Source organism: Squalius cephalus (genome assembly GCF_949319135.1).
Source record: "Squalius cephalus genome assembly, chromosome: 24".
NCBI classification, from domain to species: domain Eukaryota; kingdom Metazoa; phylum Chordata; class Actinopteri; order Cypriniformes; family Leuciscidae; genus Squalius; species Squalius cephalus.
In genome coordinates this window covers 21,386,230-21,409,311 of record NC_137145.1, presented here as the reverse complement: position 1 = coordinate 21,409,311, position 23,082 = coordinate 21,386,230, and the positions used below count along the sequence as shown (strand labels likewise).

Here is a 23,082-nt window from a genome sequence, read left to right as displayed (position 1 = left end):
ATCTTTAATCTTTCAATGGAAAAGTAATTAAATGACAGTGATTAATTACTTTAGTAATTCTTTACAACCAAAACTGCTAAGTAGGTTTATGTATATTTTTTCTTAGATCGACTCTGCGGTCGTTTCTCACTACTCAAGATAGCCTAGATTAAACTATATGCGCGGATGGGCGTGGTCAGAGGGGGCGTGGCTAACGCTGAGAGACGCGATTGGCTGTACTAATCCTCAGCTGTTGTCCGTCATGACAGCTCGCTGAAGCTCTCTGCACTGGCAATGAGTCCGAAGACACCCGAGACATCAATATACCGGCTCGCCATCGCTTATTCTTAACCTCATGCGGTGAAATGGTCATCTTATCTAAGGAACTACAACCAAGCAGCTCGCTCTACCTCCTCTCCGGCTGATTACTTGTCGTCATTACGCAGTCAATGTTAAGAGTGTGTGAGCTCGCGTTAGTGCGCGTCTCTTTCAGCAGAGCTCTAGAGGTGGACTCTCCGTTAGGCTGTTTACTGTGGGAACACTGAGGAGGACGCCTTAAATAAACCCTTTATCTTCATAGCTGACACACAGAAGGACACTGACACGATGTTCGAAACCAGAGGAATCCCCTTTATGTTGCTTGACATCGCGTGCCTAATACTCGGTAAGCATCATTTTGTTAAGTACGTTATCCTACTTTTTGTTTAATTAATTTGAATCGATATTGTTTTGACTGCAGTAAGTCTTAGTGACAAATATAACCTGTTTATGCGTTCAGGAGTGCTGTACAGAAAGATTTTAAAGGCATAAATATACTAAAGGCGTATCTGGACGTGTCAGTTGTTTTAGATGTTGCCATGCACGTTTTTTTAATTGCATGAGATTCAACATTGCAACAGTAGTAGCCTACTCACTTACACAATAACCTCGTAAGACACCCATAATGTGCGTCATAATGCACACGGGAGCCCTCGTCATACACTCATCTTGCGTTATCAACTTTTCCCTAATAACAGGGCGTTACCTTTATGCAGAGATTCTCTTATGCACAACAATGGCACGTGAAACTCAACTGAAAATCCTTTCAAATCGCTCGAGAAACCCTACAGCTTTTTAAAACAGCAACCCATATAGGCCTACTGTAATAATGTATAGGCTATTATTGCATGGTAGTGTAATGTAAACTACCCCGCATTCTCTTCAGAGAATTTTCCATTTTCCTGAGAACAGTTCAGTTTGGCAACTAGCCCCGGTCTCCCTTATATCACATAATAATGATTTTTAAATTCTATTCAGATAATAACAACTGACTGAACACTTCCTGGAAATTCATTGGTCAAAATATGTGGGAACCGTGTAATATAATTCTTAATTATTATATGCTTAATCTATTTGGTCCCCAACAGGCTACTGAGTCTTACAGAATTTATGATGGAAGTTTTGATCTGTATTTTTTTCCCCATGCACTTGGAGATTTGAAAAAAATATGTTTTTACACAAAGAACAAACAGATTGGACTTTCCACAAAGTAGCCATCTGAGTCATATGAGGGATGTTCGTTCTTGTCCTTTGCTAGATGTACCAAGATGGAGGAATGATTTTAGTCAGCATTTTATAAGCATTATTGTTAAGGATGATAAAGTATAATATCTCAACACATATGCTGGTTATTTTTCTCATTTAAAAGTTGCTTTTATGGCTGTCATAAAAGCTGTCACACTCGTGTGTCACGTGTCTTTCTTCTTTACAGGGAAGCCTTATGGGTTTTTGCATTCGCAAATGTATATTTACATAACCACTGGTATCACCTAAACTCAAACTATGAGACTACACACAGAAGAGCAGATCATAACTGATGAGTTTAAACACAGAAGACCGTCCCACTAGTGTTGGTTTCGCCCTATTGGCATTTACAATGGGGCTTCAGTGGATCTCAGAACAATTAAGTTTTACCTCAGTTCAGCTCTTCCTTCTTTCAGGCTTGAGCAGCCAGCTTTATCTATACGTGTGTGTGTGTCACATGCACTCAGCGTCAGTAACAGACCCATAGTCTTTACTGGGAGAGGAGCCTCAGGTTCTATGAATGAGGGTTTGTGTTGTTTTCCCATGATGGTTTGCAACAATAGCCCGAGGCTATAGAGGACTCAAAGTTTACATATGAGCTCTCATGTTAGACTTTAAACCGTCAGGTCGCATTAGTGCAATATGGGATAGATAAAGACATTAGCGTCAGCTAAAATTTAAGAGGCTAGCAATGTGTCTGGTACGAGCACTAAGAAAGGATGACAGAAAGCATTTACATTGGAAAATAAGTGTTTGAAGTGTGGTTGTGGTCAATTTAGCCCTTGGATTTGGAAGATGGATTATGAAATTAGCACCATTCAAAAATATATTTAAAATATAATACATAAATACATGTCACTGACCCCTTGTAAAACTGTCATCACTGTTGGCTTTATATATTCAAGATAGGTTTACACGACAATGATGTACTAAAAACGGAAAAGTTTTTCCTTTGCATTGTCAAAATGATCCCGTTCACACGGATCTGTGAAAACGACTAAAAACGCTGTATTATTCATGCCAGGCCAGTAGATGGCGATGTCACTTCACACCTATAGACTGAACACGTAAACACATGATGTCCCCGTTTTCACAAATTCATGTTTTTGTAGTTTACACGGAGATAATAACTGTATCGTTTTCAATAACTTGAATTTTGAAACACGTTATCAAAAGTGAGCATTTTCAGGCCACCAAAACGCTGTTGTCATGTAAATGAACGGCCAAAACGCTTAAAAAGTTTTCCGTTTCAGTTGAAAACGGTGTCGTGTAAACAACAGCCCCTAAGTCTAGTACAACCACCTGTCTTTTCTGAACAAGCTTTCTCATTATGAGCCTATATCCATTATGTAATTCTTATCTCTTAGGTGGCAGCAGCCAATCATCAACACTGGAAATCAGCCCTTGCGTTTGATTGGTTGGTAGACCCTTTATGGAGTTGTTAACCCATTGTTAACCCTTCTTTACCTACAGCCGGCCTCCCGCTTGCAGCGTTTAACCTGGGTAAAATCAAACCGTATCAGCGGGGCTTTTTCTGTAATGACGAGAGCATCAGCTATCCCTTCCACTCCAGCACCGTCACCTCCACTGTGCTCTACACAGTGGGCTTCACACTTCCCATATGTAGTGTAAGTAATCCCAGAGACAGTAGCATATACACACTACATGCCCAGCGTCCTCCCTCAAAAGTCTGTAGTGCACTCGAGCTAGTTTCTAGGGATTCAGCTTGAGAGTTTAATTGACTATTGCAGTCACAGGATGTGGCCCTTCATTGCAAATGAACAAACAGTCAAATAGACACCGAAGAGCAGCTGTTTCAACATGACTCCTGACCACTGAACAGGTGCAAACTGCAATTTCAGTAGAGCTTTGTTTGGTGGATTGAAAGCAGCTGTTCAAGTCACTTTATCTGTGATCGCATTAGGCCGTCTAACATTGTGTCTACACTGGAAGAGAGAGACCACTGTCCACTGAGGTTGTCTACACTGGAAGTATCAATGGAGGCGTCAGCTGTGGGCTCAAGCCTACACTGAAAATTCTAATTCCTTAACTTTGCATGGGTTATTTAATAATAGCAAAATAATGTTACACTTAATGATACATGTGGAGAACAAGTAGCAATTTTAGATTTTTTATTTTAAATTATACACATTGTTTGATATTGGACATTTATTAGTGCATGCACATTTCCACTATTTTTTATTTACAAAGTTAATAGTTTTTTTTTTTTTAAATCACTAATTTAAATGTTAATAATTGTAATGTTCCAATTTTTATACTGCACATTATAACATTGTGATGCCTAGATTCACATGTACTGTAGCATTTACGACAATTGTTTTTAGTTATTTTTTATTTTATTTAGACAAAATATTTTAGAATTTTAATATCAGGCCATTTATTGATAATCGCCCATAATATAAAAATAATTATCAGCCCTAATTTACATCGAAAGCTACAAGTCATTTAAGAATGATTTTTACGTATTTACAAAGAAACACTTTCTAGATGAGGACCAATGTTACTTACCAATCATAACACTAGGCCTTATATATTAAACATGAGCAAAACTAATTTCTTTGTAAATGTGAAAAAAAAAAAAAAACATGATATGCATGCAGACAGTTAAAAACAAAAGCTGACAGGTCAGAGACTTAACAAGCTGGCTCATTCAGAAGTTATTTACATGCATAACAAATAATATTCATCTTTTGTAAATAAAATTATTCCATTTCAGACAACTGGGGAAAATAAAATAGTGGTGTACGTCAAAGATAGAAACCATAAACTAAAAGACACTTCCAATGTAGACTGTGTATTGTGATGGACTACTTGTGTCCGGTGTAGACACCGTGTTGGGATTGAAGACATTTCGGCAGCTCTGCTAGGGATACTCTGGGCATGTTGCTTGTCATCAACTTCTTAGCCAAGGATGTCCACCAAGTACAAGAAATTGCCTTTAGCTGTTTCAGATTAGCTCAGGTTTGAGGTATTTTGGGGTTTGAATTTAAACGCACCCTCCTTCAATCCACTGCTGGGTTTTTTTTCAAATTAGGCAGAGGTTTCTTGGGCTTACCCACCAAACCACAGAAACATCCTGAATATGTTTAGTCACCGTTTAGTCACAAGTCAAGTACTCATGTTCATGCTTTTATGTCAAGTTTATTGTGTAAATATTTGCATCAAAACAGTTTTAACACAAAATTCTGCAAAAAAATAAATAAAATGGGATATTGTGATCTGTCTGGAATGTGATAACAGTGGATAGTTAATATCTTCTGGAGCACAGATGCCACAGTTTTGCCTTTAAAACATTTCTCCAAAAGTTTCAGCAATACTTTCCTTGATTAACCCCAAATGACATCACCCTAATGATTGAGAAAACCTCAAACTTCCCATAGTGCAAGATTTGGGTTTGACCTCTATGTAAGCAGCCCTCAGCTTCCACTCGCCTGCCAAGTCGGTTCAGGCTGCATGAAAATGATGATCTAAACGAGCGATCCGTCCGCCGTGAATGTTACACCGATGCTCCCAATGACTCTGAAATCCTATACGTTCAGACAGCGCATCACAGACCATGACAATGCAGCTTTCACCGAAGATAGCAAGAAGATACGGTGTAATGTTAGGAGACTTCAGGTAACCTGCTCTGATCCACATGGCAGATTGAGCGGTTCATGGACGTTCACACGCACACAAATGTCTCAGCAGACCATATTCACTGCATGTTGGGTAAATGTCTTAATCTCTACCACATGCTTTGCTGCCACGCTTGAGTAACCTTCATGTCCCCAACAGGCTTGTAAAGTTTCTGCCGGTCTCACCACGGTCACCCTCTCTGCGCTTTTCTGATGTTTATGTTGCCACTTTAATGTTTAACTGTGGTGGAGCAGCATTTAAAAGCTCTTTTATAACATGATGGTGTGAAAAACCACAGGAAAGGCATATTTAGGGACTATAAAGCCTTGTTCACACTTGGAAAATTATAAAGCGACCCAGTGTCATTCATCGTCAGTGTTTAGCGAATGTGGCGACTACCAGTGGTAGAAAGTGAAGCTCGCATGATCTGTCTCCTGAGACATTGGTTAAGACTGAGACTGAGAACTTAATTTTACTGTAAGTGTTTATGATGTTCAATATGATTGACTCTGCCCACATACAGTGATATAATAAAATGATGCATGGAAAACCATGTCAGCAACCTCAAGCAATAAAATCGCTGTCAGTCAGTTGTGAACAGGGCTTGAGAGAGAGAGTGAGAGAGAAAGATTTCACACCATCTGTTTATCAGAATGTCCTGACATACAAATACTCAACATTTTGACAAGATCTACCCTTCACCATAGCGTGCCGTTGAATAATTTGAGCTATTTTTGGCACATTCCACTTCCCCTGTTGACCTCAAAACCAATAGAGAAAGAAAACAAAGCAATAAAACGCATTTTAACAAGAATAGCCTGCATTATGCAAAGACAAAGTGTAACTTTTAGCTAAATTCAGCCGGGGCTGCCACACCACACCACGCCATTTTCTAACCCTTTGTTCATTATGTGTTCAAGTAGAAAATCTAATGTCTGTCTAACCCACAGCTTTCCTTTCTGTACGAGCACCTCCCTGAGGAGAACGCCATTTGCTTGAATTGGGGAGAATAGGGTACGAAGCACACTTTTAACCTTTGTTTTTTTTTTTCTCTCTCAATGCTTCTTTTTTTGCTAGTTGGACTCCCATTCGCAATACTCAATATACAACACAAATCATTCAAACGAGGATTTTTCTGTAACGATGACTCTATCAAGTACCCATATAAAGAAGACACCATTTCCTATCAGTTAGTAGGAGGAGTAATGATTCCTATCACTGTGATTTCTGTAAGTGCCCGTCTGTTTGTTACTTACAGCTCACCCCTCTCTCCTCTCATTGTGCCTCTAATGTTTGTGTGCTTCTCTGGTCAGTACGACTGTTCTCATGCCAGCTTAAGAAACAGAACTTTAAGATCTAACCACAGTGCAAAGGACACGCAGTCCTGTAGATAGAGGCTTAAAGGGATCGTTCAATCACATATGAACGTTCTGTCATCGTTTAGTCACCCTGTTCCAAACCTGTATAATGTAGCCTACTTTTTTCTGTTGAACACAAAATGAGATGCTTTGAAGCGGTTTCATTCTGTCCAATCAAAGCATACAGTGACCAGAAACTGTCAAGGTCCAAAGAAAAGTGTCAAAAGTGCTACATCTGGCTCATGTGCTGTATTCCAAGTCATCTGAAGTCATACAGTAGCTTTGTGTGAGGAACAGAACCGAAATTGAATTTATTCACTGAATTCTTTATTACTTGTTACGAGGCGTTGTGACTTCAAACTCGCAACAAATGTGTGACATTAATAACTGCGCACATTGAAATCTTGGAATATCTGTTTACACCTGGTATTAAGATGTGTTTGGGTCGATCTGATCATTAGTACACGAGAAAGACACATAGCTGTTTACATCCATCTCTTTTGTCCACTTTCAACCACATCTGTCCTATTTTTTTCGAGGGGAGGGTATAAAATAAGTTAGCAAAATTTACATATGAACGCGTCCGGAGACGACGAAAAAACATACGGAGAGCAGCAGCTTTCCTTTCTGCTCTGACAGCCGCAAGACCAGCTAAACGCTGCGAGTGCGTGTTAGAAATCAGGAATGGTGAGAGAACATTGTGCTTGGTATGTTTTTTGTCTGTAAACCAAACTTGGGTCTTCAGCTGACAAAGTTTTAATCCTGTCTGGCTAGCGCGCTTCCCATAATGTTTATGCGTTAGGTCAGTAGGCGGAGAGAAGACGGTCTTTTGTGGCTGTTCGTACACATTCGACCTCATGAGCGTTTACACTATGAAAGCAATCCGGTCTGATGTGTTTTCGACTACCTCTGGAAGTGGTCAAAAGTGGACAAGCTCAAAACGTTTTTGACCAAGATTACACTTGTATTTAGAGTCGTCTACTTCCGATCAGATTGACCAAAACGCATCTTAATACCAGGTGTCTTAATAACAGGGCCTTGGAGTCACATGGACTGCTTTTATGGTTCTTTGTCCTGACAGTTTCTGTGTTTTTTCAGTGTTTGGAAAAGATGAGCATTCTTGTCAATTTCTCCAATTGTCCCTTGAAAGAAAGGAACTCAAATGTGTTGAAATTATTTTTGGGTGAACTAACATTTGCAATTTAAGCCATATTTGACTTTAAAGTACTTAAGTGGAAACAATGTTTTCTGGTCTTCCACCCACATATATTCTCTCATATACCACAGACAGTCTTGTGGTGAGACGTTTAGACTAGAGTTGGAGACACTCTCTGTGGTTACATCTCATAGCTGTTTCTTTAATGCAGGATTTTTATCTTGTGTGATACCATCTACAATTTCAACATAGTCCTTTTAAGGGTATTAGAAAAATATGTTTAAACTGAGCTTACCTATTATGGTTAACATTATATACATACTTATACACACATATTCACATCTGTATAACCTCACAGTCACCCATGTGAGCTCAAAGCACATGTCCCTCTGCCTTAATGTTTTTAAAAACGTTTGATTTAGGTTACTGCTAATGTATATTTACAGTTCTATGTATTTTAACCTGCATATTTTAGTAAGGTAAAGGTAAAAAGAAAGCACAACAAATTTTATCATCTTAATATACATTATATATATATAATAAAACTCCTCAAAACTATAGAAACAAATGCTTCTATTTTTTTAGCTGTTTAGAGAAGCTAAAACTGTATGCTACAGTAAAACACTGCTGTTCGCTTTCAGAAGCTGTAGGGATGTTTTCTTGTCACAAAAAGAATGTGAAACACGTATGTAGGTTATATCATTTTAAAAATATTTTAAAGATAATTTAAGTTTATTTTACACACTTTAAGCATTATCGTATCGCATATCGAATATCGCATTATTTAATGAGTTATCGCCATTTTTCTTCAATATCGTGCAGCCCTAGTAGACACCATATAACGAGAGAGACGGAAGTACAGTCCATTCAGTAAGTTGTACTGGTGTGTACTTCATTCTTGATTGTTCAGTTGATTAGATTCGAACTAGATTTGAGCTATGGTTCTCTGGTTGTACTGTTGTCCCATCCCTCACAGCCTTGTTAACGTCAAATTACATATGGTGTCTACTCTGATCGAGGCCAACAGGGATAACCTCTAAAGGAGGCAATGCAAACATGGGTAACTGTGATGTTAGGGACATTTTAGGGAAATTCCTGTGATAGCTGCATTGTCAAGTGCTTCTACTGTTCGATCTTGTCTTCTATTCTTGTACGTGTGGACATCCTTGTGAGAAACAATCCTCAAATATCCTCATATTACAAATCTGTAACTGGTTGTAACAAAATTATTGACTTCACCAGAAAAAAGAAAAGTAATGCTTCATTGCTTCCTCTCCCATCACAGATGATCATAGGGGAGTGCCTTTCAGTCTATCTAAACCGCATCAAATCAAAGTCTTTCTGCAACAGTTATGTGGCCTGTATCTATAAGGCCATTGGCACCTTTGTGTTTGGTGCCGCCATGAGCCAATCACTCACTGACATTGCCAAGTATTCAATTGGCCGACTGCGGCCACACTTCCTGGATGTGTGCAAACCGGACTGGTCGCAGATCAACTGCACAGGAGGGGCTTACATCGAGGACTTCATCTGTAATGGGGACACAACCAAGGTCAATGAGGGAAGGTAGGTAACACTTCCTTTAGGTTCACTAGTTCACCATTCTTCACAGGGGTGGCCAATCTTGCTCTTGGAGGGCCACTTTCCTGCAGAGTTTAGCTCTGACCTGCTCTAACATTTCTCCCTGGGCTGCGTTTCCCAAAAGCATCGTAAGCCTAAGTTGATCTTAGAGACCATTGGTGGTAATTGTTCTGCGATCAACTTAAGCTTACGATGCTTTTGGGAAATGCAGCCCTGGAAGTTTCCAATGAACCTAGACCTTGATTAGTTGGTCAGTGATTAGTTGGGTCAGGTACATTTGGGGTTGGAGATAAACTTTGCAGGGAGAAGACACTCCAGAAGTGGGATTGGACACCCCTCCCTTAATTCATAAATGAATGAATCTGTTACATTTATATAGCGCTTTTCTCTGCACTCAAAGTGCTTTACATATGGAAGGGGGAATCTCCTCAACCACCACCAATGTGCAGCATCCACCTGAATGATGCGACGGCAGCCATGTTGCGCCAGAACGCCCACCACACAACAGCTTTTCAGTGGAGTGATGAAGCTAATCAGTATACAGTATATGGGAATGATTAGGGGACCATGATGATGGACAGAGGCCAATGGACAAATTTTGCCTGGATGTCGGGGTTACACCCCTACTTTTTTGCGAAGGACATCCTGGAATCTTTAATGACCACAAAGAGTCAGGAACTCGGTTTAATGTCTCATCAGAAGGACGAGACACACTACTGCAGGGTTGTCCAATATTGCTCCTAGAGGGCCAACTTCTAGCAGAGTTTAGCACTATCCCTAATTAACTACATCTGAACCAGCTAAACCAAGTTCTTGAGGATCACTAGAAACATCTAGGCTGGTGTGATGGCGCTAAACTCTGCAGGCCCTTCAGGAGCAGAATTGGACACCCCTGGACTATTGCTTTTCCTGCTCTGGATGTGAGAGTTGTTGTAAGAAAGGGAAGTTTGTCCTTGAAGTGGAAGTAGGAATCCTTCAAATTTGTCCTTTAATCTGGTTCCATCCTGGAAACTTCCTAACCAGTCTAGCCTGCATCTGCATACATTATTAGACAAGCTTGTCCCTTAAAATGACTTGGCGTCAGAACATTTTTGGACAGATGGATTCTACATGGAATTAGGCATAGTTGTAAAGATTTACAGGAAGGTGTCTTATTAGCAGAACCAGTTCAGTTATGTTCTCAAGTGTGCCATGAGTTCTTTGTATCTGGCATTGAGAAGAAAGTCCCTCATTAACATTGAAATGAAGGGCTTCTTCTGAAACGTTTATTGTGAACCCTTTTGGGTCAGTTGACCACCCAGGCTCTTGGTGGAAATCTGTGGTTCACACACTGTAGTGGTCTCTAATCCTGTGGTAAACCATTTCAGAGCACGCAGGATTTCTGTTTGGGTTCTTGGGACAGACTCAAGGCCAGCAGAATCCCAGGACCTCTCAGAATGCTCTCATTTAACATAGGTGTGGTTCCCATCTCTCTCACCTCTTTAGTGGTTGTCTAGTGTTTGCCTAGGAGACGATGCCATTTATAGAACAAATAACGAGCAGTATGGGTCTGAGCCCAGAATAACCCGGATCACCTTTCACACGGGAGTGTTCTCCTCTGGAAAAAGGGATCTTCTCACTAGGCAAGCAAGTATATTTGCTTGTAAAAGGAGTGAGAGAGTCCTCTAGGTCAAGTAAAACAGTTCAAATATCTGAAGCATGTCTTCATTTCTATGAGTCTGTTGCCCTTTAGTGCAGTTTTGTCCTCATGCAGATCAGTCACATTCAGTCTGCAATGCTTTATTGTAGCTTCTCCGCCTCACAGATAATTCACTTTAGCTCTACTTTGTCCCATGACTGGGTCTGTAATTCAATCAGCAGGAATATTGAAGGTCTGGCCTCATCACGTTCGCAGTGGTTGACTATGGCAGTTAGTTCTGTGCTGCTTGTATTTTTCCAGATTTATTTGCCGTCATTCACTAGGCGGATACTCCTAGTCGACAAGTGGTCTAACCTTAAGTAAACAGGAACACACAAAAGCCTGCCGGATAGCCAGACCACCCTCCCTCTCTGACGCTTTCCATACTTCCCCTGCCCCGACCCCACCGGTCAACACACGTCTCCCCAAGCATGCCTTTATCACCCGGAAAAGGGTGTGTGCGTGCTTACTTTTTGTAAAAGGACTGTTTTATGGGACCAAATGGGACAATGTAAATCTTCACCCAGCCTGGGGTTCAGTGTTAAGATTCCATCCGGCCAATTTGTCAAAGTAATTGTTATTTTGTTTTTACAGAGTTGCAAAACAAATGTCAGCTTCGACTTAAAGGCTTCATGCTGTTGCACAAGCACATGTTTACATGTATTAAGTAGTTAACAGCCCTTCTGCGTTACCCACATTGATTATTTTTTTGTTTTGCAGACTCTCGTTCTACTCGGGTCACTCCTCTTTCTCCATGTACTGCATGTTGTTCCTGGCAGTAAGTGTATTTTCATTATTCTTTGCATGTCCTTTGTCAGGGGTGCAGTTCACCCAAACGTTAATATTCTGTAATTTACTCACCCTCGTGTCGTTCCAAACCTGTATGAATGACTTTCTTCTGTAGAACATATAAGAAATATTTTTTTTTTATATCCCATACAATGAAAGTCAATTGGGCCCAATGGTATTTTGGACCCCACTGACTTTCATTTAATGAACAAACAGTTTAATTATTCTTCAGAACATCTGTTATGATAAAGATAAAAAGGAGTGCAGGTTTGGAACAACAAGAGGATGAGTAAATGATGGTGGAATAATAATTTTTGTGTGGACTATCCATTTAAATTAAAATTTGTACTCAATTCTATAGACAAATTCTTGCACTGTATGCAGTACTGATGTCCTTGGTTAATCAGTTAACATTTAAACCACAATGTTACATAACTGAATAACAACCCAGAACCAAACTGGTCCAGTGAATAGAGTGACCAGGAAATGGGATAAATGTATGTAGATTTGTTTTGCAACATAGATTTTTCCATTGGAAAATCCCCATTATGTCACAGTGCAGTGTATTGATTCAGTAGAGCAATCTTAAGGATTATTATGTCATTCTGCTTAACTTCTCCATTACAGCCTAGTTAGCAAACGCAACCTACCATAATCTTATCACGAGAGTACAAGCTTTAAAGACATGCAGCCAAAGTTCACAGCACATTTGACCCGGGGTCAATGTTCAGCAACACTCAGAAAGATAACATTGTACTATTTTTTGCGTTAAAATGACCCCTTGATACGGAAATGAACTGCCTAACCACGTTCAAATTTAGATTACAAGCATTAACCACATAAATCTAAACCAGAAACGAATCTTAAGCTTGACCCACTTTTTAAAGAGGGTATTTTTAGAGATCTCCAAAGATTTCTGGGAATCTTTGCCCAGTATGGGGGATTTCGTCCCATCAACTTGTCAAAGTAATCCTTAGTTTGAGTTAAGAGTTGCTAAACAAATGTCAGCTTTGATTTTAGGTTTTCAAAACAGTTGCACGAGCACGTCTACATGTAGTGGTAGTTAAACAGACCGTGTTTTGCCCACATTGACTCCTTGTTGCAAACTATCGTTCTACTCGGATCACTCCATCAAACCTCTAAATGAGTAATGAATTTGACAACAAGACCTGTAATGTGATCGCATGATTAAAATTTAAGGATAATCTACATTTCTTGGAAGCTCAGCATAGTCAACTAAAATTACTTGACTTGGTTCCTGTTAAAGGAAGTATTTACTTTGTTGATGGAGCGGATGAATGTGGCAGCTTTGATGCGTCATGCCAGAATTTTAGGTACACTTCCCTAGAGCATGAGATAAGAAAAATAAGCCACTTCATAAACAGGAAAAAATTGGTTGCATGGTATCTGTAATAACAAACAACACACACACACACAACACTTGCTGAAATAAACATGACAATGTTAATGAGGTCAAGTCACATGTGCTGTGAGTTTGGCAGGCAGCGTATTTGAAACCGCTCTCATATTCAATGAGCTTGAACAGCCTTTCTTTCTCAAAGCTTTATCTTCAAGCAAGAATGCAAGCTGAATGGGCACGGCTCCTTCGACCCACGCTCCAGTTCTTCCTGATCGCCGCCTCCATCTATACAGGACTGTCCCGTGTGTCAGACTACAAACACCACTGGAGTGATGTACTCACAGGCCTCATACAAGGAGCCATCGTGGCTTTACTAGTGGTGAGTGATTAACCACAAATTGACCAAAGCACAACCAAAAATTAAGTCACTTGTCCTCACATTTATGGCTGTGTAATCTCTGTGTAACAGAATCAGTATTATTTTAGATTTTTTAAATTAATGTTATACTAAAGTACTTCATATTTTGCAGTAGCTTTCATTTTTATTGTAGGTTTTTTCATGTACATACAACGTTGTCAAAACAATTCCCATTCACACAGTTCCGCAAAAACTATTAAAAACACTATTATTCATGCCAGGCCAGTAGGTGGCGATGTAACTTTGTAAAGAAACACTACGCACCTATAGACTGAACATATAATACGCATGTGCATGACGTCACCGTTTTCACAAATTCAAGTTGTAGTAGTTTACAGAGAGAATAACAGTATCGTTTTCATAAACTTGCACTTTGAAACATGTTTTCAAAAGTTTGCATTTTTAGGCCCCCAAAACACTGTTGCCGTGCAAATGAACGGCCAAAACTTCTTACTGTACTTAAGTTAATTTTTCAGATATCTGTATTTTAGAGTATTTTTATTTTGGAAAGATTTGAATTCACTACATCCCAAAGCATTATATCATAATTTTTACTCCACTACATTTTATAAAAACATGTCTGAACCGAAGAAATCGTCACCCGCTCCGAGACGTGAACGAGCTTGATTATTTTCACGAGTTCACATCGGTTCTCGAGTCAACAACTCACTGAATCAAGTGATTTGGTCAGAGCGGAGATCCTTGGAGCTTGAGTGCACGTGACTAACGGCACGAAAAGTTACTAATGCCGAATTTTAGGATTTATTTTTGTTAATAAAATCATATGCAAATTAATGCCCTTTTATCTCCCCTGCTGTTATTTTTCAAATGATATAAAACTAGTATGTTTGCACAGAGTTCCTCTTGAAACAAACACATTTTGGCCTGTAACCTCTTTAAGCTCCAACTGTGTTAGTACATTTACTCCCTATTTGCAAAATAAATAAAAGTTCTTGATTTTTAATGTACTATGTAAAATTAACAAGATTTTATTAGGGCATCTGTACGTTAACTCGTGTACTTCGTCCTCCACTGCTCAAAACCTGTCAGTTTTGTAGTCCAGCAGCCCAAGTCCTCATTAATGCAACTTTGTTTGTGTTCCACAGGAAATAGATAAATATGGGTTTGAGTGACACAAGTGTTATTTTCTTAAAACAGGACATTGACATTTGAGGCTCTGCCACTGTGACTAAATTACATCACCTCCTCTCACACCCTACAGGTTTTCTGTGTGTCGGATTTCTTCAAAAAGAAAGTCGAACCTCAGAAAGAGGCCGAGATCCCACACACCACCTTACAAGAGACGCCGACGAATGGAAATCATTACGAGAACCCAAGCTAAGCTCTGACGAACGGAAGGGGTTTCGGCGTGCACCCACTATGAGGGCAGACCACTAGAGTGGAAACCTGTGAATGTAACCTTGCTTTTCAATGTTCTCCAGATACCCCTTTCTGGGGGTCCGTTTATGGACGCTGTCCCACGTTGCCTTGGCTGGACTGCTTCTGCTGCTACCACAGCTTCCTGTGTATCTCCAAAAACTAATATAAGTGTACCTCTATTATGCCACAAAAGAAAACAACTTTTTTATCTGTATGAAAAAAAGAATCACTATCCAGACTTTTTTTTTATTAAAATTGTTAAAACTATGTACAATATATTGCGCTTTTATGATGAAAACAAGAACCCGTTATGCTCGTTGATGAACACAAATAAAACAATTATGTTCCATGTACATTCTGTCCTTCTGTGTTTTGATGCAAAATGAACAATGACTTAAAAAAAAAAAAAAAAAAGGAACTAGGAAATGCTTGCGGTCAAAAAAACAACAACACAGGATTCACAGGTAAAGACTGGCAGCAAACACGATATCCCTCTTAATCTTCGTTATACCTGTGAAAAACAAGAAAAAAAAAAAAAGTTTTAAAATGAAACCCACAGCCACCATCAAAACACTGATATAAGTGGAAACTGGAAAGGCAGTGTGCTTAGTGTGCTGCCTATCTAGACAGCATGTTGAGGAGTCATAGACATGCTGCACGACACTTCAGGCTGCTCCATTAGGTAGACCTCATTTTGGCCAACGTTCCCCTACTATTCCCTACAGGAACTTTAAGCAACAGCAGCTGATGGACTGGCAAAGGCTTTCTGTTGCGCACACGCGACTCTTAACGGTTCCCTCCTGACGTTCTACTGTAACCGTCTACTATGGGAGGACAGCTGTTATGTTGTATTAACTATGTACATCATCTGTATATCATTTAATGCCAAAAGCAACTCTTCTCTTGCTTTTTAAAAAACACATTTCTTTGTACTTAGTCAAATGCTAAGTTACGCCGACCTCTTTATTGCTGCTTATGTGTTCAAGTCATCCTGGGAAGTTCATATTCACGAGGTGGGAAGTTGTCTTTACGACGTCATGCGTGTTCAAGTCATTTTCGTCTGAGTAAGATGGTATCAAGGTTTTTAACTATACTTCTAGAAAATAAAGAATGTGCATCAGGTGTGTTTTGCTTTTGTTTCATTTATGAAGCCAACGTAAACTTTAGCCTTACATATTATATTGTTATATTACAATGCTATCATATTTTGTGCAGGCAATTAGCTTACTAGAATAGCCTGAAAATATCACTGCTAAATAACTATATTGTGTATATAGTTAATAAGTTAACTATATAAGTTATACGAGTAATACAAGTTAACTATTGTGTTATTCCGTCATATTTCTCACTGACACTCGCAGTCCTCCCGTGTCTACCGCGCACCCGCACCCGACACGTAAATATTATTCCACCTGTTACATCAAATATTAGCGTGTCAACCACGGGTACCTTCAACATAAGCCCGCGTGCAGGACTCAACATAAGGGTATAGGGGGCGAATTGGCTTTTATAGAGTGTCCCACAATGCATATTGAAAAGTGCTGATAATGCAATCCAATTAAAAATGGTCAGCTATTTACTTGACATTTGTCTGTGCTGTACATTTAGACTTGTTAAAACTATCGGCAAGTAGCTTAATAACATACTAACATTCAAATGTATTGGAATTGATTTTGACCTACATATTTGATAGCAAATCAAATACTAAATTAGCTTAGCAGCATGCTAACATCCAACTAGATTGGAATTGATTTTGACATTTGCTAGCTTATCGAATACAGTGTAATTGGATTTAGCAACATGCTTAAAACAGTGTATTGGAATCAATTTTGAGCCACATTTTTATGCTTAACACATTAGCTTAGCAATATGCTAACAAGTCTCCCACTTCTATCTACATGTGAAGATCATTTGTGCAGGGCGTGTAGTGTAATTACATGAACGCTGATGATGCTCATGGCTACACAAGTGGAGTTTAACGTGTCGTTGCATTAGGAAAAGTGTCAGATGGCATTTCATAATGACAAACCTTAGCTCTTCTATGGTTTTCCCTTTCATGCTAACTATGACCAATTTAGTTGAAGTGGACATGTTCATAGCTAGTTATCTAAACACTTCTGGTTTAATGGAACAGAAGGGAAGGGAACTCTTGTGCCCCCTTGAGTATGGAGGTCTGTTACAGCCATATGAATGCAAAAAGCATGCGTTCGGTATGTTTAAGATATTTTGAATTGCATAAATTACTTCTTCAGCTCAATAGGTTTTAAGTGGGGAAAAAAAAGTCTGTTGTAAACAGTCAAAACACTGAGCAGCCAAATTAACATGATCTTGGATTGTGGCTTTATAGTTAACGTTATCTTATATCTCAAGCCCGCAGGTTCACAGAATGTGATCAATAATTCAATCTTTCCAAGATGCTTCACCAGTCAAGTGCTTAAAGCTGCCCACAATAAACTGGATACTCTTTGCACATGGCTCTATTTAGCTGAATGAGTCACACCACGAGTCTACAGCATGTCCTACCCGTTGCAAACTTGTTCTCCAGCTCCGTGTTTCCAATGGCCTTGGCCGCCTGGCACATCTGCCTCATGAGCTCCTCCAATCTGCGCATACAGCGGATAATACTGCCTGAGAGAGAGAGAGAGAGAGAGAGAGAGAGAGAGAGAGAGAGAGAGAGAGAGAGAGAGAGAGAGAGAGAGAGAGAGAGAGAGAGAGAGAGAGAGAGAGAGAGAGAGAGAGGGAGAGGGAGAGGGAGAGGGAGAGGGAGAGGAGAGAGAGAGAGAGAGAGAGAGACAGAGAGAGTGTAAGTCCTCTCTGTGCTCACTACATACCAATCACATATGGTCATTTTCAGTGCTTGTAACCCATAGTTCCAATGTCCAGTTGCATTAGAAATGTTTATCTTTAAGGAAAACTTTCTTGGCACAAGGGGCTTTACTGGCATGATGTTCCAAGATCTTCAATGAGACCAATCCAGTACGAGGTGAAAGGGGGATCGAGAGAAGGAGAATAGGGGAACTTCTACATTTTTCATATATCATCTCTCCCTGACCACAATTTATCACTACAAGTGCTTTACTGTTTGCTAATGCACATGAACACAGCCAAAATCTCACTCAGGGGCTGGAGCACGGACACATGGGGATTTTTTTTTTTTTTGACAGAAAGAATGGCCTTGAATCCGCGTTTCAAGGCTCGCGTCATGCTGCGGACACGGCCAAATCTCAGAGCAGAGTCCTCTGGACAAGACATGCTGAAGAGACGTCTTAAACCCTTTCATTTGCCAACATGTCTCATGCTGTACTTAAGTCTGGACCAACAACAACATCGCCGATTCCCACTTTTCTCACAACCTAATTACATTTGTTCATTTCTGGGAAACAGATGATATGAAAATAGTCTTTTTATAGTAGAACTCAAAACAAGCCATTGTCGGGAAATAGAGCTGGGCAATATGGGTAAAAAAATAAAATATTTTTTACCCAAATATCAATAGTTGTGTTAGCTAGTGCATTAAAAGTGTAATTTCTCCCCCAAATATGGAGCGCCATAATATGGAGCAAACAGCCACTATAATACTCAGAGGTGGACAGTAACAAAGTACATTTACTTGAGTACTGTACTTTACTTGAGTATTATTATTTCTGGAAACTTTTTACTTTAACTTCACTACATCTGAAAGACAATTATCATACTTTTTACTTTTTACTCCACTACATTTGTGTCAAGATCCTCGAGTAGAAAGTAGTTACGTCAGTCAGGGAATGATTTTGGTTGCATTTTGGTTGGAAATGAAAGGTTGACGTTAGAACAAGACTTGGTTTCTTACGTCAACACGATTTTCATTTTCAACCACAATACAACGTCTGACCAACGTGTGAGATTAATGTCAAACTGGCGTTGGATTCTGACATCAACCTGATTCTCATTTTCAACGTTGGGTTTGGTCTTCTAAATGTGAATTCTGTCATTGTTTTGGAGCACACTAGCTTATAGATAACAGTAAGGCTAACATATTCATACTAAAAGCCAAAAAAACTTTAAATAGGGCACTCTTTGAGGGAACAGCCATTTGGGTGTCCGAAACCATTGTGGACGTTATTGAGTGCACTTATTCAATCTCACATTCAATCCCACTACTGAAACTGTTAAATAAATGTGATATTGATATGAGGGAAGGCAGGCATAGATTCAGAGGCATAAGGTACTGTAAGTATTACACACAACAATTCAACAATAATAAAACAATGCATTGACATTTACTTTTGATACTTAAGTACTTTTAAAAGCGAGTACTTCTGTACTTTTACTTAAGTAAAAACTGGTCTTTACAACTTTTACTTGTAACAGAGTAATATTTGACCAGTAGTATCTGTACTTTCACTCAAGTAAGGAAGTTGTGTACTTTGTCCACCTCTGATAATACTGATTCAAAAAAAAAAAAAAAAAAAAGGTAATATACAAATATAACAAAAAAATAAATACATACCAAATGAAATGTCATTCTATGTACCAATATAACTAATATTTAATAAATAAAATTCCACTGTGTATATTTGAAATATATTTACATTTTCTATAAATATATTTTACACAACACCTTATATGGACTTAAGTGAACATTCACGAAAAATTATTCACTGAAACTGATAGCCTAAGACACAAAACTGGCCAAAGGAAAAGAGCCTTACAATCACAGCAATGTTTAACTGATATGCTTTAATTAAATCGCAAATATGCGAAAGCTTGACAAGCAGAAACGCAGTATTTTTGTGACGGCTGACTGTTGTTCTGAGGGAACTAGTACCTTCAAACACATCTGTCATTTTGCATATCTGAGCGAACGAGGAGCCGTTGGCCCAGGTGTAGACCACATCCATCAGGTGCGGGCGGAACTGGTTCAGGTAAGTGTCCTCGTTCACGTCCAGCTTGGCCTCTGCGGACACCTTAGCAATTCGCTTGGCACATTCCTACAACCACAGCAGCAGAACACACACATTCAAGACAATATAGGACAATTCCCACCGCAGCCAATTTGGCTTCAGAAGCTTGGAATATTATATAAAAATGTGGATTTAGATTTATCGGCCAATATATCAGTTATCCACTTTTAAATATAATTAAATATCGGCCAAAATGTTCATATCAGTGCGTCCCTATTTTGTGCCATCTCTTAATTTTATACTACACAGCAAATGTAGTAGTGAAATGAGGCCATCAAACTGACCTACATGTACCACACAGAAACTCTTCACACACTGTAAAAACACTGTCAAACTGTTCAAAACAGAGTCTATGGAAGATCACACTGACCTATCTGCATAATCCGTGAATGCAAACAGAGGAGGGAGTTTAAGAGTTATTTGGTAAATAGTGTGTGTGTGACAGTGAGCTTGTAATGTGAAGAATTTCAGGGTGGTTGAACAAGTCCTCCCCCTCGAACACACTACCTGCATCTGTCGCAGGGGTCCCGCCAGCTGCTCCGTCAGTTTGGGCATCTCATTAGCCTGTGGACAGAAATAAAGGAACACTGTCAGAACAAATATACCACAGTGACAGTGCACTTTAACTTTCTAAATGATGCATAATAGGAATGTGATCTGCCAGGCTTCATGGGAGAGGCTTTCATTTTAGTTTTGAACAATGAGGCAGCACGGATGACATCAAATGTGTTTAAAATGGATTGACGACTTAAAAGCAACAGGTAAACTCTCCATCATGTGACAAAACCCCTTAAATTTAAAGGCTAAAAAGAAATGTCAATTAAAAATTATACATTATCGTATTTTTCCAACATGTTTGTGTGTTACACCAAAAGACTTAATTTGGCAGGAAAATGTTCTTAAATATTAAGTAGTAATGTAATATTTTTCCTAAGAAACAATAATAACTGATTATGCTATATTATACATCTACTACTATTTCTGCCTTTTATTAAGGATTTCTTTTCTCATTAGGATTTCAGGACAGCTCTACCACATTTTGGACTTAAAAACAAAAACATGTTTAAAAACAAAATTTTATTCAAGTCACTATGTATGAATTGCATTTCTTAAACATTTTAAATCAATTAATAGATCTGGACTAGGGTGGGCGATATGACCAAAATCTTGTATCACAACTCGAGTCATTTTATTTAACACTGGATCACAACATAGTTATTTGCTTTAAATAAGGTTAGGATATACTTTTTTTTCCATAACATTGAAAATTCATAAATCTCGTCACCAGGATTCACTCGACACTTTCACCCAGTTCCATGGTAAAATAAAATGTTTAAACTTCTCTCTGCTGTGGGATGCTTTCCCTTTCCCTTTCTATCCCAGTCTTTCCCACCAGTGTATGGCAGGTGACAAGGCTCAAATTGACAGATGACTACCAAGAATAAGCAGCTGTCCCATGACCAACACGCTTCATGAACCAACATGCACGACAAACGGCACAACGGGATCAGACATAACACTGGGTGAACAAATGGCGTGTTTGGGGTGGGAATATCAGTTTGTGTGATTTCTGTTTTTGCTACTGCACCTTTAAAGCCCAAAGCAAACACAGCCGAACAGTCTTTCAGTAGTTTGTTTAATTCTCCTGGAAATATATATATATATATATTTTTTTTTACTGTGAAACTACGTCCACGGCTAATTTGCAGTGTACACGGCATCATTTTCGGCATCAGCATGTATCCCGTTTTTGTTCGTTTTTTTTATTCTAGCTGCATGTATGGAATTTGAAAACTTCCAAATTATCAAAACTTTTCTTACAAATTGACTTACAATACGGTATCAAATCAAATATATGATACAATTTTTATGAGCTAATTTCCATATAGTGCAATCATTCAATGAACATGGCATGCTCTTCCCAAGTCTCAAATAGAAGCTGGGCCTTTGAATAACCTCATTCCCTGCATTCATGACCGTTTCAATACAAACACAACTGGTTATTTGGACCCATAACTGTCATAACCCATTGACTTCTCTCATATTACATCCTCACCACATCTCAGCATGTGCATGACGACGTTTTGGCCTTACGTTTTCCTGGAAGACGAAGCAGCTGAGGAGCGCGGTGGCCTGCTCCGCCGTCAGGTCGTTGAACAGCCCGTTAAACACCATCTCTGTCAGCAGCAGCTCATCTGCACTGTAAACACAGGAAATACACAAGACGCTTTACACACAAGCCTGAGTATTCAACATAAGGGCTGTTAGGGTGCAAAATTGTAGTTTTGTTTGTTTTTAGACACATGTCTGTTAGCTATAACTGTTTAGAACAAGGACTAGAATTGTGAACAATGTGAACTAGAAGGATTTTCTCACCTGCTGATCTCACAGGCCACGCGGCCTTTCACCTCGATGACATCAGAGGAAGTGGCGAATCCCAGGCGCCGCAACACGCGCTTTCTGCACTTCAGCTCATCCATCTGCAGCACAGTGCGAGCTCTCTTCAGCTCACGCTTCGCCGCTTTAATGTCCCCTGCAATCTGATACACACAAGCACAGTGAGAAAACATACTAATGCTTTAAATGTGGTTTAACACATCAGTTTCCACATCAACAACTACATGTTCCTGAAACAAACGTACACTTGAAAGACGCATGTTCCAGGAAGAAACAACAAAATAGTAGAGCTACTCATAACACACCTGTCACACGCTCTTGCGTCCAAAATACACCATTAGAGCTTTCCACAAACAAACGGCATCTGTAAACACGCACTTGAATTTTTTTATTTCGCACTCAGTTAAAACGTTTGGCATCAACAAACTTGACGGCAGAGGCGCCACATAGAAAACAAGGCGGTATCTGAAGTGTAATGATTTAACGCATAGACTTCACACTGTCACAACACACTGAATACACAAAACTAGTGGAGACAGCGCCACCATCTAAGTGCATAAAACATGGGCAAACATTTGTCTAACTTCAGTCATGGTTCTTTGCTCCACATGATGCAGAACATTTTTCTTCAAGATCAGCCAATGCATGTGAAGTTACTACTCTAAAACAAACTTTATTTTTGCTGTACGACAAACACCCAAACGGAACTGCTGGTCATGGAGAAGAGGGCGGCAAACAGGAAGTGGTCACATTAATTTTTATATTTTCAGTTTTCATTTACATCATTTTATTTAAAAGTTTAAGTAATTTTATTATGTGCTTTTATCCTTTTTTTTAGTTA

The 23,082-nt window shown here is 39.2% G+C and overlaps 2 protein-coding genes across 3 annotated transcripts in view; one reads left to right on the top strand and one right to left on the bottom strand.

Annotated features, from left to right (window-relative positions):
• Nucleotides 1-88: 88 nt before the first annotated feature.
• On the top strand, nt 89-15,472 carry plpp1a (phospholipid phosphatase 1a). Of its 2 annotated transcripts, none has more exons than XM_079862067.1 (6): nt 89-643; nt 3,016-3,170; nt 8,981-9,261; nt 11,675-11,732; nt 13,306-13,482; nt 14,744-15,472. In XM_079862067.1, the coding sequence occupies exons 1-6, from the start codon at nt 586-588 to the stop codon at nt 14,861-14,863; spliced, it is 849 nt and encodes a 282-aa protein (XP_079718193.1). In that variant the 5' UTR covers nt 89-585; the 3' UTR covers nt 14,864-15,472. The 2 variants fall into 2 exon arrangements, with proteins under 2 accessions (XP_079718193.1, XP_079718194.1); XM_079862068.1 differs by lacking the exon at nt 3,016-3,170 and adding an exon at nt 6,259-6,410 and having other exon boundaries at nt 228-643.
• The window catches only part of mtrex (Mtr4 exosome RNA helicase), a 36,877-nt gene continuing 28,804 nt past the window's right edge, over nt 15,010-23,082 (bottom strand). Inside the window, exons 22-27 of the mRNA XM_079862066.1 lie at nt 22,221-22,384; nt 21,939-22,044; nt 20,352-20,408; nt 19,709-19,871; nt 17,425-17,529; nt 15,010-15,412 (exon numbers count right to left, since the gene is read on the bottom strand). Coding sequence (XP_079718192.1) covers nt 15,360-15,412; nt 17,425-17,529; nt 19,709-19,871; nt 20,352-20,408; nt 21,939-22,044; nt 22,221-22,384 — 648 coding nt within the window. The 3' untranslated portion in view covers nt 15,010-15,359. The remainder of the gene's footprint in view (nt 15,413-17,424; nt 17,530-19,708; nt 19,872-20,351; nt 20,409-21,938; nt 22,045-22,220; nt 22,385-23,082) is intronic.